Below are 19,819 nucleotides of genomic sequence, written 5' to 3' on the forward strand. Positions count from 1 at the left end.
TAAAAAAAACATAACTAATAGGAATGTCAATTAAAAGTGCTCTAAATATTTTTCTCCTCATGAAAAATGAATTCTTTATGCTGACAAACATTTATTTGACCAAAAGTATTTATGCACAACTTATTTTCTAATTTAAAATGTTAATCAGTTTTTAATGAGAACAGGAATCAGAGATTTACTTGTAAATCAGTGCCGCGCTTGTCGAAGTGCATTCTAATGTGCGTTCTCATGCCGCGCAAAGTGTTGCCTTTGTAACAACAAATCGTGCACCGAAAGGCCTTGACTCCCTGATGAGCATCCATGTGACGCTGAGCGGCGCCGGCTGTGGGACTGACAGCACCGCAAACTGGACATCGCCAGCCGCCAGTTGCACCGCTGGCACAGGTGTGATTGCTGCCAGGTTCAATTATCGCCTGCAAGTCATCGTTAAACAGGTATAATTAAAATATAAATTAAATTTTTTAGACATGTTGAAAAAAAAAGTATAAAATCTCGATCTTAGAAATTTATTGTTAGATTAGATTAAGTCAGTTCGGTAAAATTAAATTAAAAAAAAATTCTTTTACGTTGTTTAGAGTTTACCTTGCATTTAGAACATCGCGCATGATGCTCTTGAGGCTCGGGCCTTTTGGGACAATAAAACGCCTGATGAGCGACAAGATTGTCTATGGAAGCGAACTTAATGCCACACGCGGCGCAGATGAGCTGAACCAGAGGCGGCGAGGGCGTACCGGGAGGCGGCGGACTGTTACTCACCGCTGTTTCCCTCGCCTGGCAGTAGTGTTTCTTGTGAGCGACGAAATTCTCGTGTCGGCAGAACACGATATTGCATTCCTTGCACCTAAAATCAACGATTCCCATAGTTTCACCGATTCCAAATATTTATCTTAATTAAATTAATTAAAGCTCGTAATATGCGAGAAAAAAAATTTATGTACAAAGCTATAAAGTTGGAAATTTAAAAGATTGAAGAATCTATTTAGATTCTCACGAGAAAAATCGGTCATTTACTTGGAGACGCCATGTTTGACGAGCACTCCGGGTGGAGGAGGTGGCGGCAGTTCAGCAAGTCTTAGGGCGAGTTCAGTGGGCGCAGGTGCAGCCGCGGTGGCAGTCTGGGTCGGACCGATGGACCTCGTTCTGGGACTGCCGCTGCCTCTGGATCTGGGACTGCCCGGCGGCGGTAGAGACGAAGGTGCCGGCGACATTCTGTTCTCCTTCTCGTCCTGGTGCACCGGCGATCTTCGTACGCTGAGATCAAGGGGCGCCGAGGCAGACGGCGACGTAGACGCCGCCGTAGCAACTGGCGTTGAAGGCTTGTTCGCCGCCCTCAAAACGGCTGGCGGCTCCACAACAGCATTTTGAGTCGTGGAAGCGAGACCTCTCGTCATCGGCTGAAGAGAGCCTGTAAACGTAATATTGCGTTCTTAAAAATGTCGTTTATTAACACCTGTATTTGATTTAATAAAAGCTGAAATATATCTAATACCGTTTGGCAGAAGAAAGCATGCTGTGTCAGGAGCAGGAAGTGCAGGCGCGGCGAGAACGCTCGCACCGCGGAACAACGAATACGGCACAATAAGGATGGGGTTGGTGGGCAACGCCAGGCATGGCTGCGGGGGTGGCGAATCCCCAGGACTCGAGCTGGTTGGCGGTGATGCCTTCACGGAAGACGCCGGCGTCGCCGTCGGCGTCGGCAACGTATCTTTCACTACGTGCCTCGTGCTGCAATAATGCGTTTTATGCGCCCTATAACAAAGTAAATATAATTGAAGAAACTTTTGCAATTTTTATACATAAACATACAAATTATTAATAACTATTAATATGTTAATTAAAAAAAAAGTTACAAATTTATTAATTATTTTATTTTCTTTCAGCAGTGACAATATTCTCTCTACCTGTACGTCTTCAAGGAGCTGAATCGAATGTCGCAATTCCTGCAATATCTCTCAGCTTCCTCGTTCAAGGAACCATTGGACGCAGTGGTTTGTCCAGTCCCGGCTGAGTCGCTTGTCGAGGAGTTCGGGTTCGTCACCATTGCCACCGCTGCCGCTGCCACCGCCGCCGACGACGGTATCGTCGGCGGTGCAGGAGAAGCCGCGTGCATTCTCATGTGCCGATTTAGAGACACTTTCTTGTCGGCGCTATACGAACAGTGAGGGCACGCGTACGCTTTCCGTACTTCGAACTTGCCTCCGGATTTGCTGCCGTCGTCGTCCTCATCGTTCGCCGCATCTTCCTCGGCGCGAGGCCGATGAGCACAGTAAAAGGTGCGATGGGCCTCGAGGGTGCTCGCCGAGCTAAACCGGATACCACACGGCGGACAGATTAGAGCTGTCGGCGGTGGTCTAGCCGGCTCTACCGTGATTGTCTCCTTGCCGTCGGTCGGCAGGACGAACAGGCGACCTGACGCGATCGCTGAAAGAAGAATTCATTCGATCAAAACCTTTATTGGTAATTTTATAAAAACTTGTATTTATTTTTTATTTAAAAGTCGACTTTTTAATGTACAGTAATATATATTTTTTTTATAATTATTTCGCTTTGTTTTAAGCTTTGTTAAATATTTTACTTACCGTTTTGCAGTCCGGCCGGAAGCGGCGGCGTCGGATTTGGCGGCGACGTGTTCTCCGACTTCACGGTAAGGGCGGCGACGGCGGCAGGTCGCAGGGCGGGATCCGTCGCCAGACTAGTATTGAGTCTCAGTCTTGGTGCTGCCTCGTCGTCGAGTCGTATCCTCTTGGTCTCCCCCGCGGCGATCGAGTCCTCTGAGTCTCTACGGCAGATAGAGTCCCGCCTTTTGATGGCGGTGGACGACAACGAGGACAACGACCTTGGCTGGCATTCATCTTCCTTAGCCGTTTGCTCTTCATCGACATCCTTGGGACTCGATTCCCGCGTACGCACGCTTCTGGACGGCGCATGACGGTCTTTTATACCTCTACCCTGTTTTTTTACACATTTTTTCAATAAAAGATTGTCTCTAAAATGTGAGAAGTTATGCAATTCTATAAAGGTAAGTTGAAAAAATGTTTTAGAATAAATTTAAAAGAATCAATTGGTGCAAGATTAACAAATTAATTATTAAAACATTTTTTTAATTAAGTCACGCACCTCGATATCCTCGGTGAGGCTGGTCAAGCGCTTCCTCGTATCTTCTGAAAAAACGCTGAGCACACGTAGCTTGATGTCCTCGCTGGCGGAGGAGCTGGTCGAGGACGACGGCGGGTTGAGTCTCGGAGGGGGTGGTAAACTCGAGTCTTCTTCAACTACCGGTGGCGCGACCGGACTCGATACCGCCGATCCGCCGCCGTCAACACCGCTGCTCACCGACGGGGTTTTCTCCGAGTCGCTCCACTCTTCATCCTCCCCTGGAACAAAAACAGAAACGTTCATCAGCCAACGTTCTTAATCCGTAAAAGTAAGAATTAATATTTTTAATCTAATAATTTTAAAAGAATATATAAATAACTTTCTGTATTCTATTGTAAAGATACAAATAGAGAGCTTTTATTCTTTTGAAAATTATATTTTACAGGGTGGAGCGTAAAATTAGATTCTACAGCACAGACGAGCGTACATTTCTTCAAAAATCGCCGGTCGAAAGTGGCCCGCGAAACAACCATAATGATGCCGCTGTACCAGAGAGCTGGACGAGATGTCGAAATGAGAGAAACCATTCACCGGCTGTCCGGGTGCCTAATGGGCTCATGGTATAGCGACCCTTCGTGTACCCTACGTTCCCTACTCTCTCGCCAGTTCGGTCTACCTCCGTTCGACACAACCACCAATTGCACCCTTCGCACGCCACCTTTCATCCCCCACTTTGGGATCATGGTCAACTTGCTCGCGCGCAGCCTGTCGAATAGTTCTTGTGCCTGGTAAGCGAGGATAAATGTATTGATAAGCAATTTTATTTATTTATTAACTTTTTAATCATTTCTAGTCGCCTCAATTAATTTTGAAATTAATTATTTTAAAATTAACGCTAAAAAAAAAACAAAAAATTTTATTAAAACATTGCATTCTTTTAATATAAATTATGTAATAAAAAATAATTGATCGCGTAACTATATAATGCTTTACGAGCCCGGACTTAACGTGATTTTCGATATTCACGCGATTCACGAGATATTCTTTTTTCCTCCCGTTAAGGATTTTAAAGAGGAACTGGACGATTCACCAGGTGGCTCATCGTCGAGAGATCGACTCGAGAATTATCCAGATGCTTTAATTGCCTCCTCGGGCAAGGAGGAGAAGAAGCGGGCACGGGGAGAGTGACAGAGGAGGGCCGCGACGCGAGGGAGGACTCGCAGAGAAAGAGAGATGCCAGGTAAGATTGGGCAAAGGGTTGGAGAACGCGCCTCGTGGGCTATCCCGCGCTCGAATCTACGCTTGGGTCGTGTTCCTTCCTCTCTGCTTCTCTGTAAATAAGCGGTCATCGATGGATCGGCCGTGGCATGGCGTGGCGTGGCAGGGCACGGCGCGGCGAGCCTCTCTTTTTCTCTCCTTCGGTCTATTTCCGTCCCTCTCGGGAACGAGTGCGTTCGCGAGCCTTAATTGCGCAGCCATGCATACGTTCGCCAGCGACGACGTTTGCGAGTTCATACGCGACCCTCGTCCGCGTCTTTTTCTTATTCTTCTTCTACCTCTGGCTCTATCGTGCAATCTTGAGATACTACGATTGGCGAAAAGAGGTGCACAGTAGAGAAGGCCCGTGGATAGATATTTTCTATCGTTTGATTGAAGCGAGAGGTGTGCAGATAAAATCTCTTATCTCGCACCGCTCGGTTCTCCCTCTTTTCTCCTCATTTTTTTTTTTTTTTTTTTTTTTTTTTTTTTGTAACTCGGGGGATTCTCTTGCCGAGGAAATTTCCGAATTTTTCAACAATTTCTAAAAATACGTGAGCACAGCTCTTCTAACATTTCAACCGTTTGAAAACTTAATCCTCAGGGGGGTTTTCGTCTTGGATACGGAGAGCTCTTAATTACGCCTGCATGCACAACGCATATATTGCCGATCGTGAAAGAGGGCTGCGCATTTCAGCCGCACCTACGACCACCACCTTTACGAGCGTCCAACCACCTCCGCCGTGCAACGGTTGGGGTGCAATATATCTCGAAGACGTGGCGGGGGAGGGCGGGAAGGTAACACGGCCGCCATTAACATATCCGCGGCCTGATAAGCCTTTCTCGGAACCGATACCGCCGCGCCCGTGTACACCTTCGGCCCCCGCTTTATGCAAGAAGCGAGCAATCGCGGCGACTCCGGGCGTCACGCTGAAGAACGGAGCCGGAAGCTCGTACTTTCGATCCCGCCGTTTCACCCCGCGTCCTTCCGATATACGGTCCGTCCTCGCTAATGAGTCTCAAATTCCGGCCGATTTACCGGTGCTCCGGCGCGATTGATGCGTCACGCAACGATAAGCTAGTTCGATATCTCGTTTTTCAGACCCTCGGTGGTTCGTGAGTTTGCGACGCTTCAAATTACCTAAACTCTCGCAGATTAACGAGCTACTTTTTTTTTTATCTGAAATCCCGAACCGAAGCGATTCTAAATTTAAGAAAAAAAAAAAAAAAAAAGAATAAAGATTGCACTTATTCTCGGCGAGGCAAAATTACTCGACGCAGAATTATGACCGACTTATTAATTCGCCGGAGAACGTGCGCAATTAAAGATCGACCCTCACGACGGTAGTGTAAATCTTCGGAGACGTGCCTGCGTCCCGTCGCGACGGCGACGGCGAGATTAAATTACATCTACGAACTAGGGCGAAAGCGGTCGCCGTTAATTTAAGATCGATAAAACAATCAGAGACGCGTAGGCCAAGACGTATTCTTGAAGAGTTGCGCGGACGCACGTGATGCGCCGGTAAATCATCGCGCGTTCCGTGACCGAAGGCACGCGTGCCGCGAAAACCGCGCGATGTAAAAGCGTCCGCTCGTTAAAGTAATAAGTAGGTGTGCGAGGCATTTATTATACAGCGCTACCAAACCCTTTTTTCTATTCCGCCCCGCTTCGTGCGTTAATAAACGGAAATTTTGCGCGCCACGTCGCGGCACGATCGGTCGCTGAATCCGGATGATGAATTTCCACCCTCCGCAATCGGAATCTCGTTCGATCGAAAAGACCGTATCTCGCAATTATTCGCGGCGTTCCCGTTTCTGAAAACAAGCCCACGACTCGCACGACGCTCCCGTGCACCCACGTGCACCGCCAACGCGAGTCCTTCGGGAGGATAAGGATTCGCAGATGGAGCGGGACCGGCAGGAGGAGAGCGCAGAACGGTAGCAGCTTCATCGGCGCTATGCAAATAGGATTCCGATCGTGACGCGGGTAGGCAAACACGCGACGTACAGGTAACAGGCATTACAGGCACCCGGCCGAGTGAGTCCTCCGGACCTCTCCCTTCGCCCTTTCCTTCGTCCTCCACCTTCTCCGTCCGTCTTCTACCTCCGGGAACCCCTCCCACGCCGATTCGCATTACGGATCGTGCGCCTTTTCACGACCCACGAGAGGTCGATCGCTCGTCGCTCGTATAACGCCGTTCCGCGACCATTCGCTTTGTCTCTCTCTGCACCCTGCCGTTCGCACCCCCTTACACGCTGCATCGTGGAGATATGCTAATGCACCCGGTCCCGATCGTGACACCGCGGCCGCTAAGTGAGAGCTCAACTCGCGAGCCTTCGGAAAGACGGAGAACGAGGGGGAAAAGGAGAGCTCCCCGTGTCGGACTTCCGGACGGGGGGGGGGAGGGGACGTCGGAGGGGGTAAAGGGCCCCGTCTGATCAAGCGATCGACGTGTCCGTCCTTCGTGGAATATCGGATCGAACGCGCGATGCAGTCGCGGACTTTAATTACGAATGGAATGGCAATCGATCGTGAATCGTTGCGAGGTATTTTTAATGGAGCGGCATAAATGAGAAACGACGAAGACCTGAGAAACAGAACGGAGCGCGATTATCTCGCGTAGCTCCGAGTATACGCGTGAGGGATTCAATCGAGGTATACTCTTGAAAAATTCGCGATGACGCTGATATTGAAACCGGACGGTATTAAAATATTTTTCTACTATAAATAGTCATTTAATTTTGTATCTTGTCGTATACTTCGGATATTCTCAAAGACTTGTGGAATTCGGTAGTTATAAAAACGGGATAAGTTACGTACGTTTCGCAATATTTTATTGTTCTGAAAATCCTGACGAATCTGATGATTTCTTGCTTCAGGAATTGCTGCGCTCGACAATTCCAGCGTCGTCACCGCCGATATTATTAATTATCGATTGTGCGCGGAAGATGACTCGATACGTCTCATCTGAGAGGAGGAGCAGGCCCGGGAAGGGCATCATGCCTCGGCGGAGCAACTTATAGGTAAGCGTGAATTTAAAAAAAAAAAAAAAAATTTTTATCTTTTTTTTTATTAATTTTATTAACAAATATACTGACGTGTCTACATTAATATGTTTTATTTTATGTTACAGCCACCGGCAGAATTTTACAACTCCGCTGAAGCTCATGCAGACTGGTAAGTCGCACCATTTTCTTTTCGTAGTTTGTAATTAAGGACTCTTGAAAAATAACGCGCGTGGTTTCTTCTAGTATGAATTAAAGTTCCGATATTTCCCCGTTCTCTGTCGAAATGTGTATAAGATATATGTCTATAAATACTTTCGAAAGACGGACACTGGTAAATTCTCAAGTACAACCGGACGGTCTCCGGTCGCAGTCTCTCGCGAGTCAGATACGTAACATCTTTATAGTGTCGATCGATACCTCGGATCGGTACTCGGAGTACTCGAGGTGTATCCGTCCACCGACGGTCGTCTCTTCTGGGAAGCTCAGATCACGTCGTGGAGCGCATTATTCATGCGGAACGAGCCCCTGCTTCGTCGCCACCTCCGCCTTCGTATGCTCAGCGTTTACGCTCCTCCTCCTTCCTCCCCCGTCTTCCCAACCGTAGGGACAGCGATCATAGTAATTATCCTAAAGGACGACGATAAGTTCGATATCCCGCGCTGATAACGTCGCCGTTTCGACTTTCCACGTTTACCACTTAATCACGGTCAGTCTATTACGATCTTAGAGATACGTCGTATTGGTATTAACCTTTAATAAATAAAGGTAATTGGGAACGACGGCTTTTCAAATTACGCCAAAGAACGTAATTAGAATACCGAGATAATAGCTCCTAAAGAAATTAAATAATTAACTTGCAATTATTTATAGTCAAATTAAAATTGATTAGTCATAGAAATGAATATTCATTCAAGCTTCTCGTATATTATTTGAAGAATTAAAGAGCGGATATTTTAATTTAGAATAGCGTCTCATACTGAAAACGATAATTAAATATTGCATTTATCTGTGTATTTAAATCTCCTTTAGTAAAGTTTTCTACTTTAAAATAATTATCTCCCTGTCGTCAATTCCAAGTACCTACATAATAACTACGAGACTTCGATATGCTAATCGTACATCTATATCGAGACAATATGGGCATTGTCTTTATCCGAAATTACTGGCATTACAATGTACCCGGGTCTGTTGATCGAACTCTCCCCCGTTCCCTTATTCTGTCTATCTATTTAATTTGTTTGCCCATCATGAACACCATCCATCGCACGATCTCCTCTCACTCTCTCGTGCTTCTCTCTCGTGCTTCTCTCTCGTTAGGATTTATATATATATATTTTTTTTAATATTTTTTTTTCTCTCTTTTTCCTTACACGACCGGTCTTATAATACGAAACTGGTCGGGTTAATCTCCTGGCACCCGATCGTAGAGCGGCGATTACACTCTGTATTAGGATTAGAGCGTGGATCTCTCCCTCCATCGATTTTCAAGGTGCCTTCTATCTCTCAAACTCTCCAAGAATGCGATTTCACTCGGAACCGACTCGTCTACCGATGCTCTCGATATAAATTCTCTTCCGTTGTCTGTTCCACTGATCGTGTTTCATTTACGTTCGCGAGAGTCTGCGGCGTTTAAATTTGTAGATTTTCTTGACCTCCCAATTTCTGAATTATTATTATTAAATATTAAACTGTGCGGCATTTTCAATTTTACCAATTTTTAAATATCAAACTTACGGTTGAAATAAAAAAAAAAAAATTAAAGCTTAGAATATCAAAGAAATAAAAAAAAAAAAAAAAGTGAAAAAGCCGAGAGAACGCATAAATTCAATTCGGTCCAAAGGACCGACGATTCCTAAGTGAACAAAAGCGTATTTTCTGAATACCCTATGTGTCATAATTCCAAATTGATATTTCGCCTTGATTTCTTCAATATTGAAATATCTAGAAATTCTTCTTGAAATTGCGTTCAGATTCGAGCAAACCTCGGATTTTAATTGAACGATTTTAGATGAATAGAGTCATTCCCTCGTGGCTCGCTATCCGAATGAGATCATTGGGAGTCGGAGCGCAGAAGGCCGTGTTCGCGTTCACGTGTCGTTATCACGCACGTTGTGCATTTCCCCTCATTTATTTCCGCGCGCGCAATCGCGCGCCCGGACGTCGAAAGCGCCCTGGGGCCAGAACCCAGTTGAGGGAGAGACGGGGAAGCGGGAGGGAGGAGGCGAGATCTTTGATCGGCGCCGAGACGCAGCTGTTTCGTTTATCTCGCGACAGGAACAGGATCCGCGCAGGTCGTTTCGCCCGCGAACAGGACCTTCGAGAGACGTTATCGTCGCGCTCCATCTGTCACCGTCTCGGTTTCCTCCGCTGCGCTGCCGGGCCGGCGATTTTTTTTCTGTTCCACGTTAAAACCCAGTAACGAAGGAGGAGGAGAAGGGCAAGAGAGGAAGAAGCGAGAGAAAGCACAGGGGGAACGGCCGATTGTCGATAGGGGTGGCGAAGAGTAACGTCGCCGCGCCACCTCGCAAATTGGTAGCAGAGAAAGCCTCGGCGATTTATAAGCCACCGCTTTTATTTCGTTTGTATAATCCTGACCGAGTAAAAGGCTCTTCCGAAAGGGGCCTGTTCGAGAAACACTACCGTCGTTCGGAAGACGCGCAAATTAGCACCTGAATATGACGCAGTAATTACAGGCGAATTAATAAAATTAAGAAAATTTTATATCTACAAGAGAAAAATTAAATTAACTCAGATTGTACATCGTTGGCTAAATTCGTGATCGCTTAACGATCCTTCTCCTTTCGATTCTCCGGAAAATCGATCGGGTCCGTCGCTTCCGCGTGCTAGATACGACGTGCGGCATCCCCGTCCCGTTCGTCATCCCTCGAAACGTCGAAAGTGTCGATCCGGCGACCGGTACACCATCGGCCCGGCCGTGCGGGAACGAGGGAATGGGCGCAGGGCCGAAAGGTAACGAGACCGGGAGATCGACCGGATCAGATAAGAACCAGGCAGGACCGGCCGGTCCAGATCTCACGAGATAGGAGAATTTAATAACCTGCTACGCGCCGCGCAGGGGGAGGAGGGGAGGGCGACGTGTGGGAAGAGGGTGGCAATAATATCGGAGAGATATCGATCTTTAATTAGGCACGCAGCGCGCGGGAACGCGAGATTAGATCTAAGCTAGACGAGAGGCGAGTTCTGGTCATCTCCCTCGCCCCTTTCCTCTCATATTCTACCGATTTATCCCTCCCCCTCTCCTCCCGCCCGGTCCTTCCGTCGGCCCGTCCGTAGATTCGGCGGAGGATTCAGAGCGGCCTGATCCAGATCCGCTCCCTCGGTCGCCATTCAAATTGCTCACGAAAGAATAAAAGGACACACGATGCTATCGTTGGACCGTCAGGGGAGGGAGGGGAGAGGGCGGTGAGGCTGCCTCGTACAAATATTCCGTAAGACTAATTGAAATTTTGAAGGATACTGATCCTCGTGCAGATATTACCCACGTTTTAATGGTTTGCGTGGGTGGCTGGCTGATAGAATTGTCTCGTCGGAACGTGTCTATCCGAGGAACCGAGATTGGCGTCGAGATCTAGAGCGAGCGGGAGGGTCTCGAGATTGCACGTAGATCGCGGTGATCTGGCGAGCGCGGGGATGACGACGCGATATTGCCTCGTGAAGACAACGAGTATTGTCGTAATTTTGATTATTACACGGAAAAATAAAGCGGAATAAAAGAGGAAACAAAGACTATCGTTGTAAACGAGCGAAATTTATTGCGGCCCGAAACAACAGCTTCTCTCAGACGCGCTATATTGATCGTAAACCAGAAACAGAAATAAGTAATAAAGTAAGTAAGCGATAAAATAAAGAATAAAAAAAAAACTTTTTTTAATTGAAGAACGGCGTCAAAGAATATTCTTAATTAAAAAAAAAAATAGATTACTGAACCGCAAGCCTTTTGACTTTGTGGTTCTTATTTCGAAATTCACCGTATTATCGGAGCAACCTGATTCCCCGATACTTGTACATTGGCGTGGCAGAAATCGCGAAGTTCAAAAAGGAGCGAAACAACTGGACCTGAATTTCGATGCTCGCAGCACGAGCGCGTCTTCGCGCACGCACGTGTGCACGCGCGTTGAATATGCAGGCGCGAGATATAGTTTATACGTGTCGGCGATCACGCCGGACGACATTCGGGCATTCATTAAGAAGTAACGGCATCGACATCGCGAGGCAGACACGTCTGCGATAAGCCGCAAAAAAAAAAGAAAATTTTTTCAAGCCCTGTGCATGCTCGTTCACAAAAATCTTTCACAAAATGTACGTCGTTATCAATCGCATTTAATTACAGATTATTCTTCGACGTTAAAATTTAGGTTTAATTACTTTTTGTAAAATGTCGACAAGTATCTTTTAGATGGAACGATCAAAATTCGATTGAAACGAACGGCGTTAACGACACAGTCTCCGTGGCGGATTATTAACGCGAGAACAGTCGAATGAAACAACCTCGGACTGATAGAACGAAGAAAAAGCCGCCGGCGAACGGTGTTCGGCGCGGGAGGAGGGTGGTCGGGGAAAAGGCGAGGCACCGCTGCCCCCGTCGTCCATTGATAATTATTCATTCAGGCGAGTCGCGCGGCGCGGCCAGATACCGATCTTAAAACGTCGACCGGAGAGGAGACCAGGCGAGAAGTGTCCCGTCCCGGAGAGATACGAAATCTCGGGTGTCGTTTCGCCGTTCGTTGTCGTCCCTCGGCCACTCTCCGTCGGCGCGCGGGGGTGACGGGAAAGGGCTGGCGAGGGGAAGAGAGCAAAGGCCTTAATGTATGCACGTCGGGAGCTCCTGCCGAGCGATAATTGCCCGATGTGGCATTGCCTCCTCCTCGTGGCAACGGGCACTGGTCACGTCTCAATGTTTTCAAAGCCACGTTCACAGGCCGCGAAAGGAAACGCTTGTTAATCTCCGCGATGGCTCTCGTATCTCGTATTCGGCGAATTGTAGAACTGGCCACCGCGGAACGTTTTAAAAAAAAAAATCCTTGATCGAGATTAAAGTTGATTAAAAATATAAAATAACTAAATTTTAATGTTAAAAAAAAAAAGGGAATTTTACAAATACGTTTAAGGAAAAAATTTCGAGCACCTGTTCGTTCTTTTAGGACATAATTCGTCGGCGCGCTTCACCCTTATACCTCTTTATCCCCCCGTGACTCGAGACCTATCGATGCTCCACACCGGTTTTTCTCGGAGTCTCGTCTCTCGACTACAAGTGGCGTAATGGGGTGTTAAAGGCCTAGAAGGACGGCGGGGTGCCGGGGAACGGTTATTTACGAGCGTGTCCAGCGCCGGCAATCTTGCGCGCCTTGCAACGATGCACGTCGTCGCCGTTGTTGGTCCGACATTAGGATCGCGGTTAAGCGCCGCTGTTATATCTCGGTGTAACCAGGCGCCCCGCGAGAGCGCATTTACGCGCGCGACCCTTCTATCCCGCTGTCCCTCGCGAGGGAGATCACAATGTCGTAAGTACATGAAGCACGGACCCGACCGGACATAAACCAAGCGGGACACGTGGAGTGAACAGGAAAGACGGGAGCTCGAAGCGTAGAGGAGAGACCGGGGACGAGGTTTCTCTCGGAAGAGTACAAAAGAGGATATAAAAAAAAGAGCAATTTATTGTCGTGGGAGTTAAGAATATGGCACCGGCCCATAATTCCATTGTTAAAAAGATAATGAAATTTTTCAGACACGGTGAAAAGACAAAGAGAGAGGGTCGTTTGTTGCGTCATGCAATTTTTATCACTTGCAGAAACTGATTGCGCCATTAAAATTTATATCAAATAATAAAAATATAGAAAATACTGATCGTGAAACTTAAACCACTGGCAACATTTTCGGTTATCGTGTTTCCTAAGAAGTTCAAGCCCTCCTTTCGTCAAAGTTTTAATATTTAAGTTCGCCAGCAAGTTAATTAAAACAGCCGTTCGATATTCCTTTTTTTTTTACTTTAAACGTACGCGTATCTTATCGCGAAACAAATATAAGAAAATTAGGATCAATTATATTTAACGTAAAGGTACAAAATAAATTGAGCGAGGGGCGCGGATAAAAATCAGAATTAAGAGTTGGAAGGACTCGCGGCGCTTCTGTCACTCTGAGATTTCTTCTCGGATTACTCGCTCGTTTAAAAAAAGGTTAATAAAGGGTTAGCAAAGAGACTCCCGCCGTTACGGGTCTTTTTTTTTTTACGATTGGGACCTCGGATGGGATCGCGAGCGCGAAAAAGCGGGCGTTAACATGGGTGTTTGTCGCGGGGGAAGTTCCGCACTCCTTCGATCCGCGAAGTCGCCGTTCTGTCCGCGCGAAACCGGCCGTTACATAAATTCTAACAGAGTATTATTCAATTTACAGCCGCTTACGGGACGCGTAGCACGGCCGCGGGGGTCTGTGGAGGGCGCGGAGGGTTCTCGCCGGCGCGTCGTAAAAATTATATCTCCCGAACACCTTGCATTATGTATACGGATGCGGCACGTATGTACATAGATTCATTTGCATCCGCGATCGTAACTGCGCAAGGACGGAGGGGATGGCCGACAGATAGCCGTCGAGGATAGCCTCTCCCTCGATGTCATTCGATGTAAACGGAGAGAATCGCTCAATTTAGAGGAGATACGAAGAGAAGAAATTTTATTCACCGTGACTTTTAATAAATTCAACCCTTCCCGAGGAAACGAAAAATTATTTAGAAAACCTTTTCGATTCCCGAATAAAAAATTGTACTCTCACCGCACGAACAGCGAACAAATTAATTTCCCAAATTCTGTATATAGGTAGAACAATATTTAATATTTTCCATCTTTCACGTGCGTTAACGTTTTAAGTTGCGGAATTTATTTATTGTAAATCAAATGTTAAATTAGATATGTGCTTCTTAAATTTTTCTGGATTTCTTTTAATTGCTTTGAGTTGAAAACTCAGTCTTATTAATTGCCAAGAAACATATTTGCTATTTAATTAAATAGAATTGGTTCCGGCGATGATTCTGCATGATCATATCGCGGCAACGGCCGAGCTCGAAGGGCCTTATTAAGAAAAATGGTGCGCTTCGTGACACAAGAGCGAGCGACGGGGACGGAGGCGAGAGGAGGAGATGGTGGGCGACTCACCTTTATCTCGCGCAACTCATTCGTGCGGGCTTATCTACCGTAAAAACTTCGACTTTAACCACCGGGGATCATAATCGAGCTTATCTGCGCCTCTCGCAAGCTCGCGCTCTCTTCTTCTCTCCTTCCTCCCGCCGCTGCACCAAAGGCTATCTCCCCTTTTGCTCATCTATCGCCCCCTGACGCGCTATCGCGGATTTTATCGCGAAACTTTGAACCGACCCGGAGGAACGAAGATCGCACGAAAGAAAGAGCTTCGTGCGCAGAAAGAGAGCGAAAGCGGGAGCGAGAGCGAGAGGGAAAGAGAAAGAGAGAGAGAGAGAAGAGGGGAAGGGAGGCAGATGCAGTTTATTTAACAAAGAGATGGAGCAAGAGGATATGTGGCAAGAATAGAAAGAAAAAAAGATGCGGGAGTGAGTGAAAGAAGAAAGATTTACCCAACATTCCGAAATTGAATTTTCTCCGGAGAACGAAACAGATAAATGAATAAATAATACATTTTTGCAGATAAAATTACTAAAAAGATATATATTTATATGTATTTAAATATATTTCCTCCGTTTCAAGCCTAATAGGAATGCTAAAGGTAAACGGCTTCGTGTTCTCAGATTCGTTGCAGACAATTCAGAGATTGCAGCTTAGTGTTAGAGTTTATGGCTTAATAGCGCAGCAGTGAGTACAGTTCTGATAGATTTAAAGGTGAGGAAGAGAAAGATTGTCGTCGGCTACGTAAGCACGAAATATCGCAGGACGCGGAAGAGGGCCGCGCGCTGTAAAAATATTTTAAGCGGCTCTCGAAGGTGCCAGGTGGAGTTTAGTGGCGGCGCCTGAAAAAGCACGATTACGTTTACGACTTCCTCGCCGCGTGCTGAACATCGTTGCTCTCCCGACCGCGCCATTACCGTCGGGAAATTCGACAAATTTTCGATCGACCGACCTCCTGTTTACCCATAGATTCCACAATTTTTTTTTCTCCCTCGGGGTGGCTTCCTATCTCAATTGAATGTAGCCAGAACTTGACTCTCGAAACACTCGTCACTTTTTAAATCTTTTAAAGCGACTATTTTGTATTTATTCTTTCAACATTTACTACAAATAATTGCAAGAAAAAAAAACTCAGTACTTTATCTGATATTATTTTAAATCGTGGTCAATTTTCGGTGTCTTGAAAAAATCGTCAAGGTTTTTAATGGTTTAAAGACTGAGGTGCCGGCGCGAAGTGTATCTCTTTCTTGAGAGCAGTCGAGGAGAATGGAAGACAGGGTGAAAAGGGGAAACGGGGGTGTACGAGGAGCTCGCCGAGAGATACGGAACTGTCGTCATATTGAAAACCATAATTCGTACGAAGTGGAGGCAGGCTCCAGGTATCCGAGGGGCGTACCGTGACCGCTATCTCGATCGCGTCACAATAAATACTGATCCCTGGAAGGTGGCCCTGGGCATTATCAGGGGACCGCGTGGCGAAGTCACTTATACTTACTTATACCCCCCCGTTCTCCCTCTCCTGCCACCCTCTGCCCGGTCTTTCGTCTTCGACCCGTCGAAGCGATACTGCGAAAGTAATTATTTCCGATACTCGAGAGATACGCGGCGCTCGTTATTGCTTATGCGTTATAATCGCGAAGCGGTCCATCGTCCTCGCATCCTGCGCCGAGAATCTTTGTTCGCGCCGCTACCGATTAAAAATCGTGAGGACGAACACGTGAAAGAATGCGAAAAAAAAAAGAACTGTTAAATGTATGCTCTTCATTAAAAAAGAAATGCCAAAATAAATTATTATGCAAAATATCTTCGCCTAATTATTAACATTTCGATTTTTAACAGAATGTTGAATATTAACGTTCTGGGGAAATCACCAAGCGGTCGAGGATTCCGTGATAAATCATTTTGCGATTTCCGAGTCGCGCGGAACATTCGTGAGAATTTCGTTCAAAAATTGCGAATATCAAGACGTGCGACATGGGGCGATTTACGATTCGCGGGGTTATAATAAACATTTCCTCTCTCGATGGGTCTTTATGCCCGCTGCTCTATCGCTCCTCCTTTTTCTCCGCTCCGAGCTCCGTGGCGCTTTTTTAGCTCTTCGTGGCCGGTGCTCGTTCGTTATCCGTGAAAGCCTAATCGGGGACCATCCGTCAGTCTAATGGAGAACCAAAGGCGGCGGGGCTGAGGGCTGACCCCTTGGACGGAGGTGTCGTTCAACTTTTCATGCACAAGGAAAGATCCTCGTCCATGTAAAAATCGCACGCGTCAATACTTCTCGTTGACGTCAATTGAGCGCTGTAATTATTATTAAACCTCGAAGTGTCGAGAATTCAGGAAATCGACTGGACTGTTAAACTGATAAATTCAAGAAGTGTTAATGAAGTCGGATCAAAAGGCAGAGATTAATTGCTGACGCGTGTAGAGATCATATAATGACGTCAATGGACACTTTAAGTCCCTTCGAAGCGGAAAAAGAGCTATCGCGACCTGAGATAGAACAAGTTACCGAAACTGTGAAAGTTCGTAAATGCGCTCGAACGTAGAAACTCTTACGACTTGCCGGCGAGCGACTCGGAGTCCGATATTCTCGGGATCCGCGGCTTAACGAAGCCCATTCAGAATGTATCCCGCGTTTGTTTAACGACACGCAATCGGAATCTCCGGAACGTGGACGTGGCGTGTCGGATCTCGGCGTTTATGCATCTCGGTCGCGCCTTTAACCAAGGCTGTCCGGCGCAGGCAGCTTTTCTTTTTCCTTTCTGTCTCTTCCCCACGTGCGCGCGCGATCGCATTTATTCTCGCGCTGAAAACGAGGTTGCGAGGCAGATTGATACGAGCGGGACTCGATTACGACGTATCGGCGCGACGCGGAAAAGCGATGGGCTTCAAGGCTGCCGAGCGCAAAAATAGATCGATTAATCGGCCGATATTTCTTGGCCATATACCATCGTAGCGCCAGGGCTAAAAGAAGGATTCTAATTCGTCTCGATCGAGAGCGAGATATCTGAAATGTGCAAGCGCGCAAGCAATCGCGGCCGAGGAATAGTCGAACGATGATTCATCTTGCGAGCCGTTTCCATCGGTTCTCAACGGTATGGAAAACACGGAAAAAGTCTCGTTTTCCAGACTCGAGACACTTGATATCGCGGCTACTTCGAGAAAGACTTTTGATGTCTCCTTTTTCGACGTTCACATAATTATTAATATTATAACGAGATTCTCGGTGCCAATTGACGTTTGAAAGTGGCTCCGGCGTGTCGCGAAGCCGCGGGGACCATTGGAGATATCTCGGTTGGAGAACCTTCGTTTCTTCGGCGAGACCGACACGTTCGCGGAAAGGCATTTCCGTATCGGGCACATCTCGCGACCCGCTCATTCGAAATCTCTCTCGCTCACGGGGTAGATGCACAACGGACGCATTGTAACCCATCGCCGGGATCCAGATATCTCTTCGCGGCGCGTCTCTTATCGACGACGGCGGCGACGGCCAGCTCCCAGGCGTCCAGACACTCTCGAGAGTAATCCCCCTCGCCTTCATCCGTCCGAGGGGAGGATGGAATCTCCGCCGAAGCGATAAGCTTGACGGCCGATTAGGCGCGCGGGGAAAAAGGCTTTTTGGAGGATCGAGCGGAATGTGTTCCTGACAAGCGTACGTGACGACGACGATACAGCGATAAATCGACGAACTTTTCTAACCCTTTGTAGCCTGAAAGTTTTCAACTATGTAACAAAGATTCAACTATGTAACAAATAAACTCAATACTGAGGTATCTCTACTTCCTCTTTTTATTATTTTTTATTTTTAATTTAGTCAACACAAAAATCTTGACACAAATGCAAATATATTAGCGTACTCGATTTTATATATATACCTGATAAGTATAAAATCAAATAATAGCTACGTCAAAAAGACGACAGTAAAAAAGAAAAAAAAAAGAAACAGGTTGATCGGAATAAATTGTGCTAAGTAAGGCCTTTCTCGGGACTGCTATTGCAATTATTATCACGAATTCGTCACGCTAATTTCCGGCGGAAACTCTCGCAGGGGATTCCAAGGTAGAGTAACCCCGCGTGGCGAGGTCGCGGGGGAGTGGCACGGGGACCGGGGGGTTCTACGGTAGGACGAGAGCCTGGCCGGCTCGTTATCAGTCCAGGAGGTGTTATCAGCTGGATGCAGCTCCCTTCCAACGCCCCAACCCCTTCTTCGGCAACTCGCTGGAACGAGAGAGCGAACGTTGAAGGGGGTGGCGTGCGGGGGAAAGGACATAGTTCGAAGGTGCGCGCTATCTTCCACCCCTGGAGAGATGGCTATAGAGTGCATCTCGCGATAACGAGGCAAGTTAAACAATATCGAGCTACATGAGCACCACCGCCGCCGCCACCCGCCGTCGCCGTCGCCGAAGATTAACCGCGTCTCTCCCGCCAAGAAGATACTTCATTATCGCGCGAGCATCGACTCGCTCGGGACGGTGAAACCGATGATAATTTCAGACGCGATAATTTCCGTGCAACATTATCGCCGAGAGAGCGCCGAGGTGTCTTTTTGCGCCTCGCCGAGCGGTCGGTCGCTTGAATTTCACGAACGTTATCGCGGCGAGGCAGCCTCTTCATTGAAAACGTCGATATTTATTTTGTATTTTTATGCTCGCGTATCTTCGCATGCGTATCTTCATTTGCACCTCTCTCCTCGCGTTTACGTATCGTCCTTTTTTAAAATATTCTATAAATTATCTCACTGCAGTTATTATTCGATCGCGTTATTTTACGCGTATTTATAGTAATTATTTTTCTAAGAGCAGATTTTCTCCCTTCGGCTTTTATCTTTTCACGTCCTGGGCGAAAATAAAATCGCGGCTTCGAACTCGCCGTGTATGTTACCGATGCTTACGAAACATCCTATATGCGCGAGTCCTTTCACGAAAAGATATCTCGATCGATCTTCCGATGGAGGGAGCGGGACGAGAGATCCGAGTGGGCTCCGGCTGTCGGATCTCGGGAGGGACAGGTCGCCGCGATCGGCGGTCCAAATATTGGGACATTGAAACTCTTTCACCGCACTCCTCCGATGCTTCCAAAAAATAAAAGGAAAAAAAAAAAGAACGAAGGATCAAGATGGAGAAAGAGAGCTTGTGCCGCGCGTCCACGCATAAATAAATATAGAATATACGATAAAGAAAATTATTCATCTTCTTCCTTTTTACTCTTCTTATTTTCTCTCTCTAATTCGAAGTTCCTCCGTTTATTCGTCGGTACTCTGACTTAGTTTCGACTACTGGCACCTCGAACGAGATGCAAATAATACGCGCGAT

At 46.9% G+C, this 19,819-nt stretch overlaps 1 protein-coding gene and 1 long non-coding RNA gene across 2 annotated transcripts in view; one reads left to right on the forward strand and one right to left on the reverse strand.

The window, feature by feature from the left end:
• Nucleotides 1-19,819, reverse strand: part of Ush (Zinc finger protein ush) — a 134,217-nt gene that overhangs the window by 3,185 nt on the left and 111,213 nt on the right. The window contains exons 2-8 of the mRNA XM_070656769.1: nucleotides 3,118-3,374; nucleotides 2,580-2,949; nucleotides 1,902-2,421; nucleotides 1,490-1,749; nucleotides 1,012-1,405; nucleotides 583-841; nucleotides 180-413 (exon numbers count right to left, since the gene is read on the reverse strand). Of these exons, the coding sequence (XP_070512870.1) occupies nucleotides 180-413; nucleotides 583-841; nucleotides 1,012-1,405; nucleotides 1,490-1,749; nucleotides 1,902-2,421; nucleotides 2,580-2,949; nucleotides 3,118-3,374 (2,294 nt within the window). The remainder of the gene's footprint in view (nucleotides 1-179; nucleotides 414-582; nucleotides 842-1,011; nucleotides 1,406-1,489; nucleotides 1,750-1,901; nucleotides 2,422-2,579; nucleotides 2,950-3,117; nucleotides 3,375-19,819) is intronic.
• Nucleotides 4,969-8,755, forward strand: LOC139102695 (uncharacterized). The gene is made up of 2 exons (XR_011545744.1): nucleotides 4,969-7,377; nucleotides 7,488-8,755. It is a non-coding gene; the product is annotated as an uncharacterized lncRNA (long non-coding RNA).

This window comes from Cardiocondyla obscurior, linkage group LG05 (genome assembly GCF_019399895.1).
Source record: "Cardiocondyla obscurior isolate alpha-2009 linkage group LG05, Cobs3.1, whole genome shotgun sequence".
Classification (NCBI taxonomy): domain Eukaryota; kingdom Metazoa; phylum Arthropoda; class Insecta; order Hymenoptera; family Formicidae; genus Cardiocondyla; species Cardiocondyla obscurior.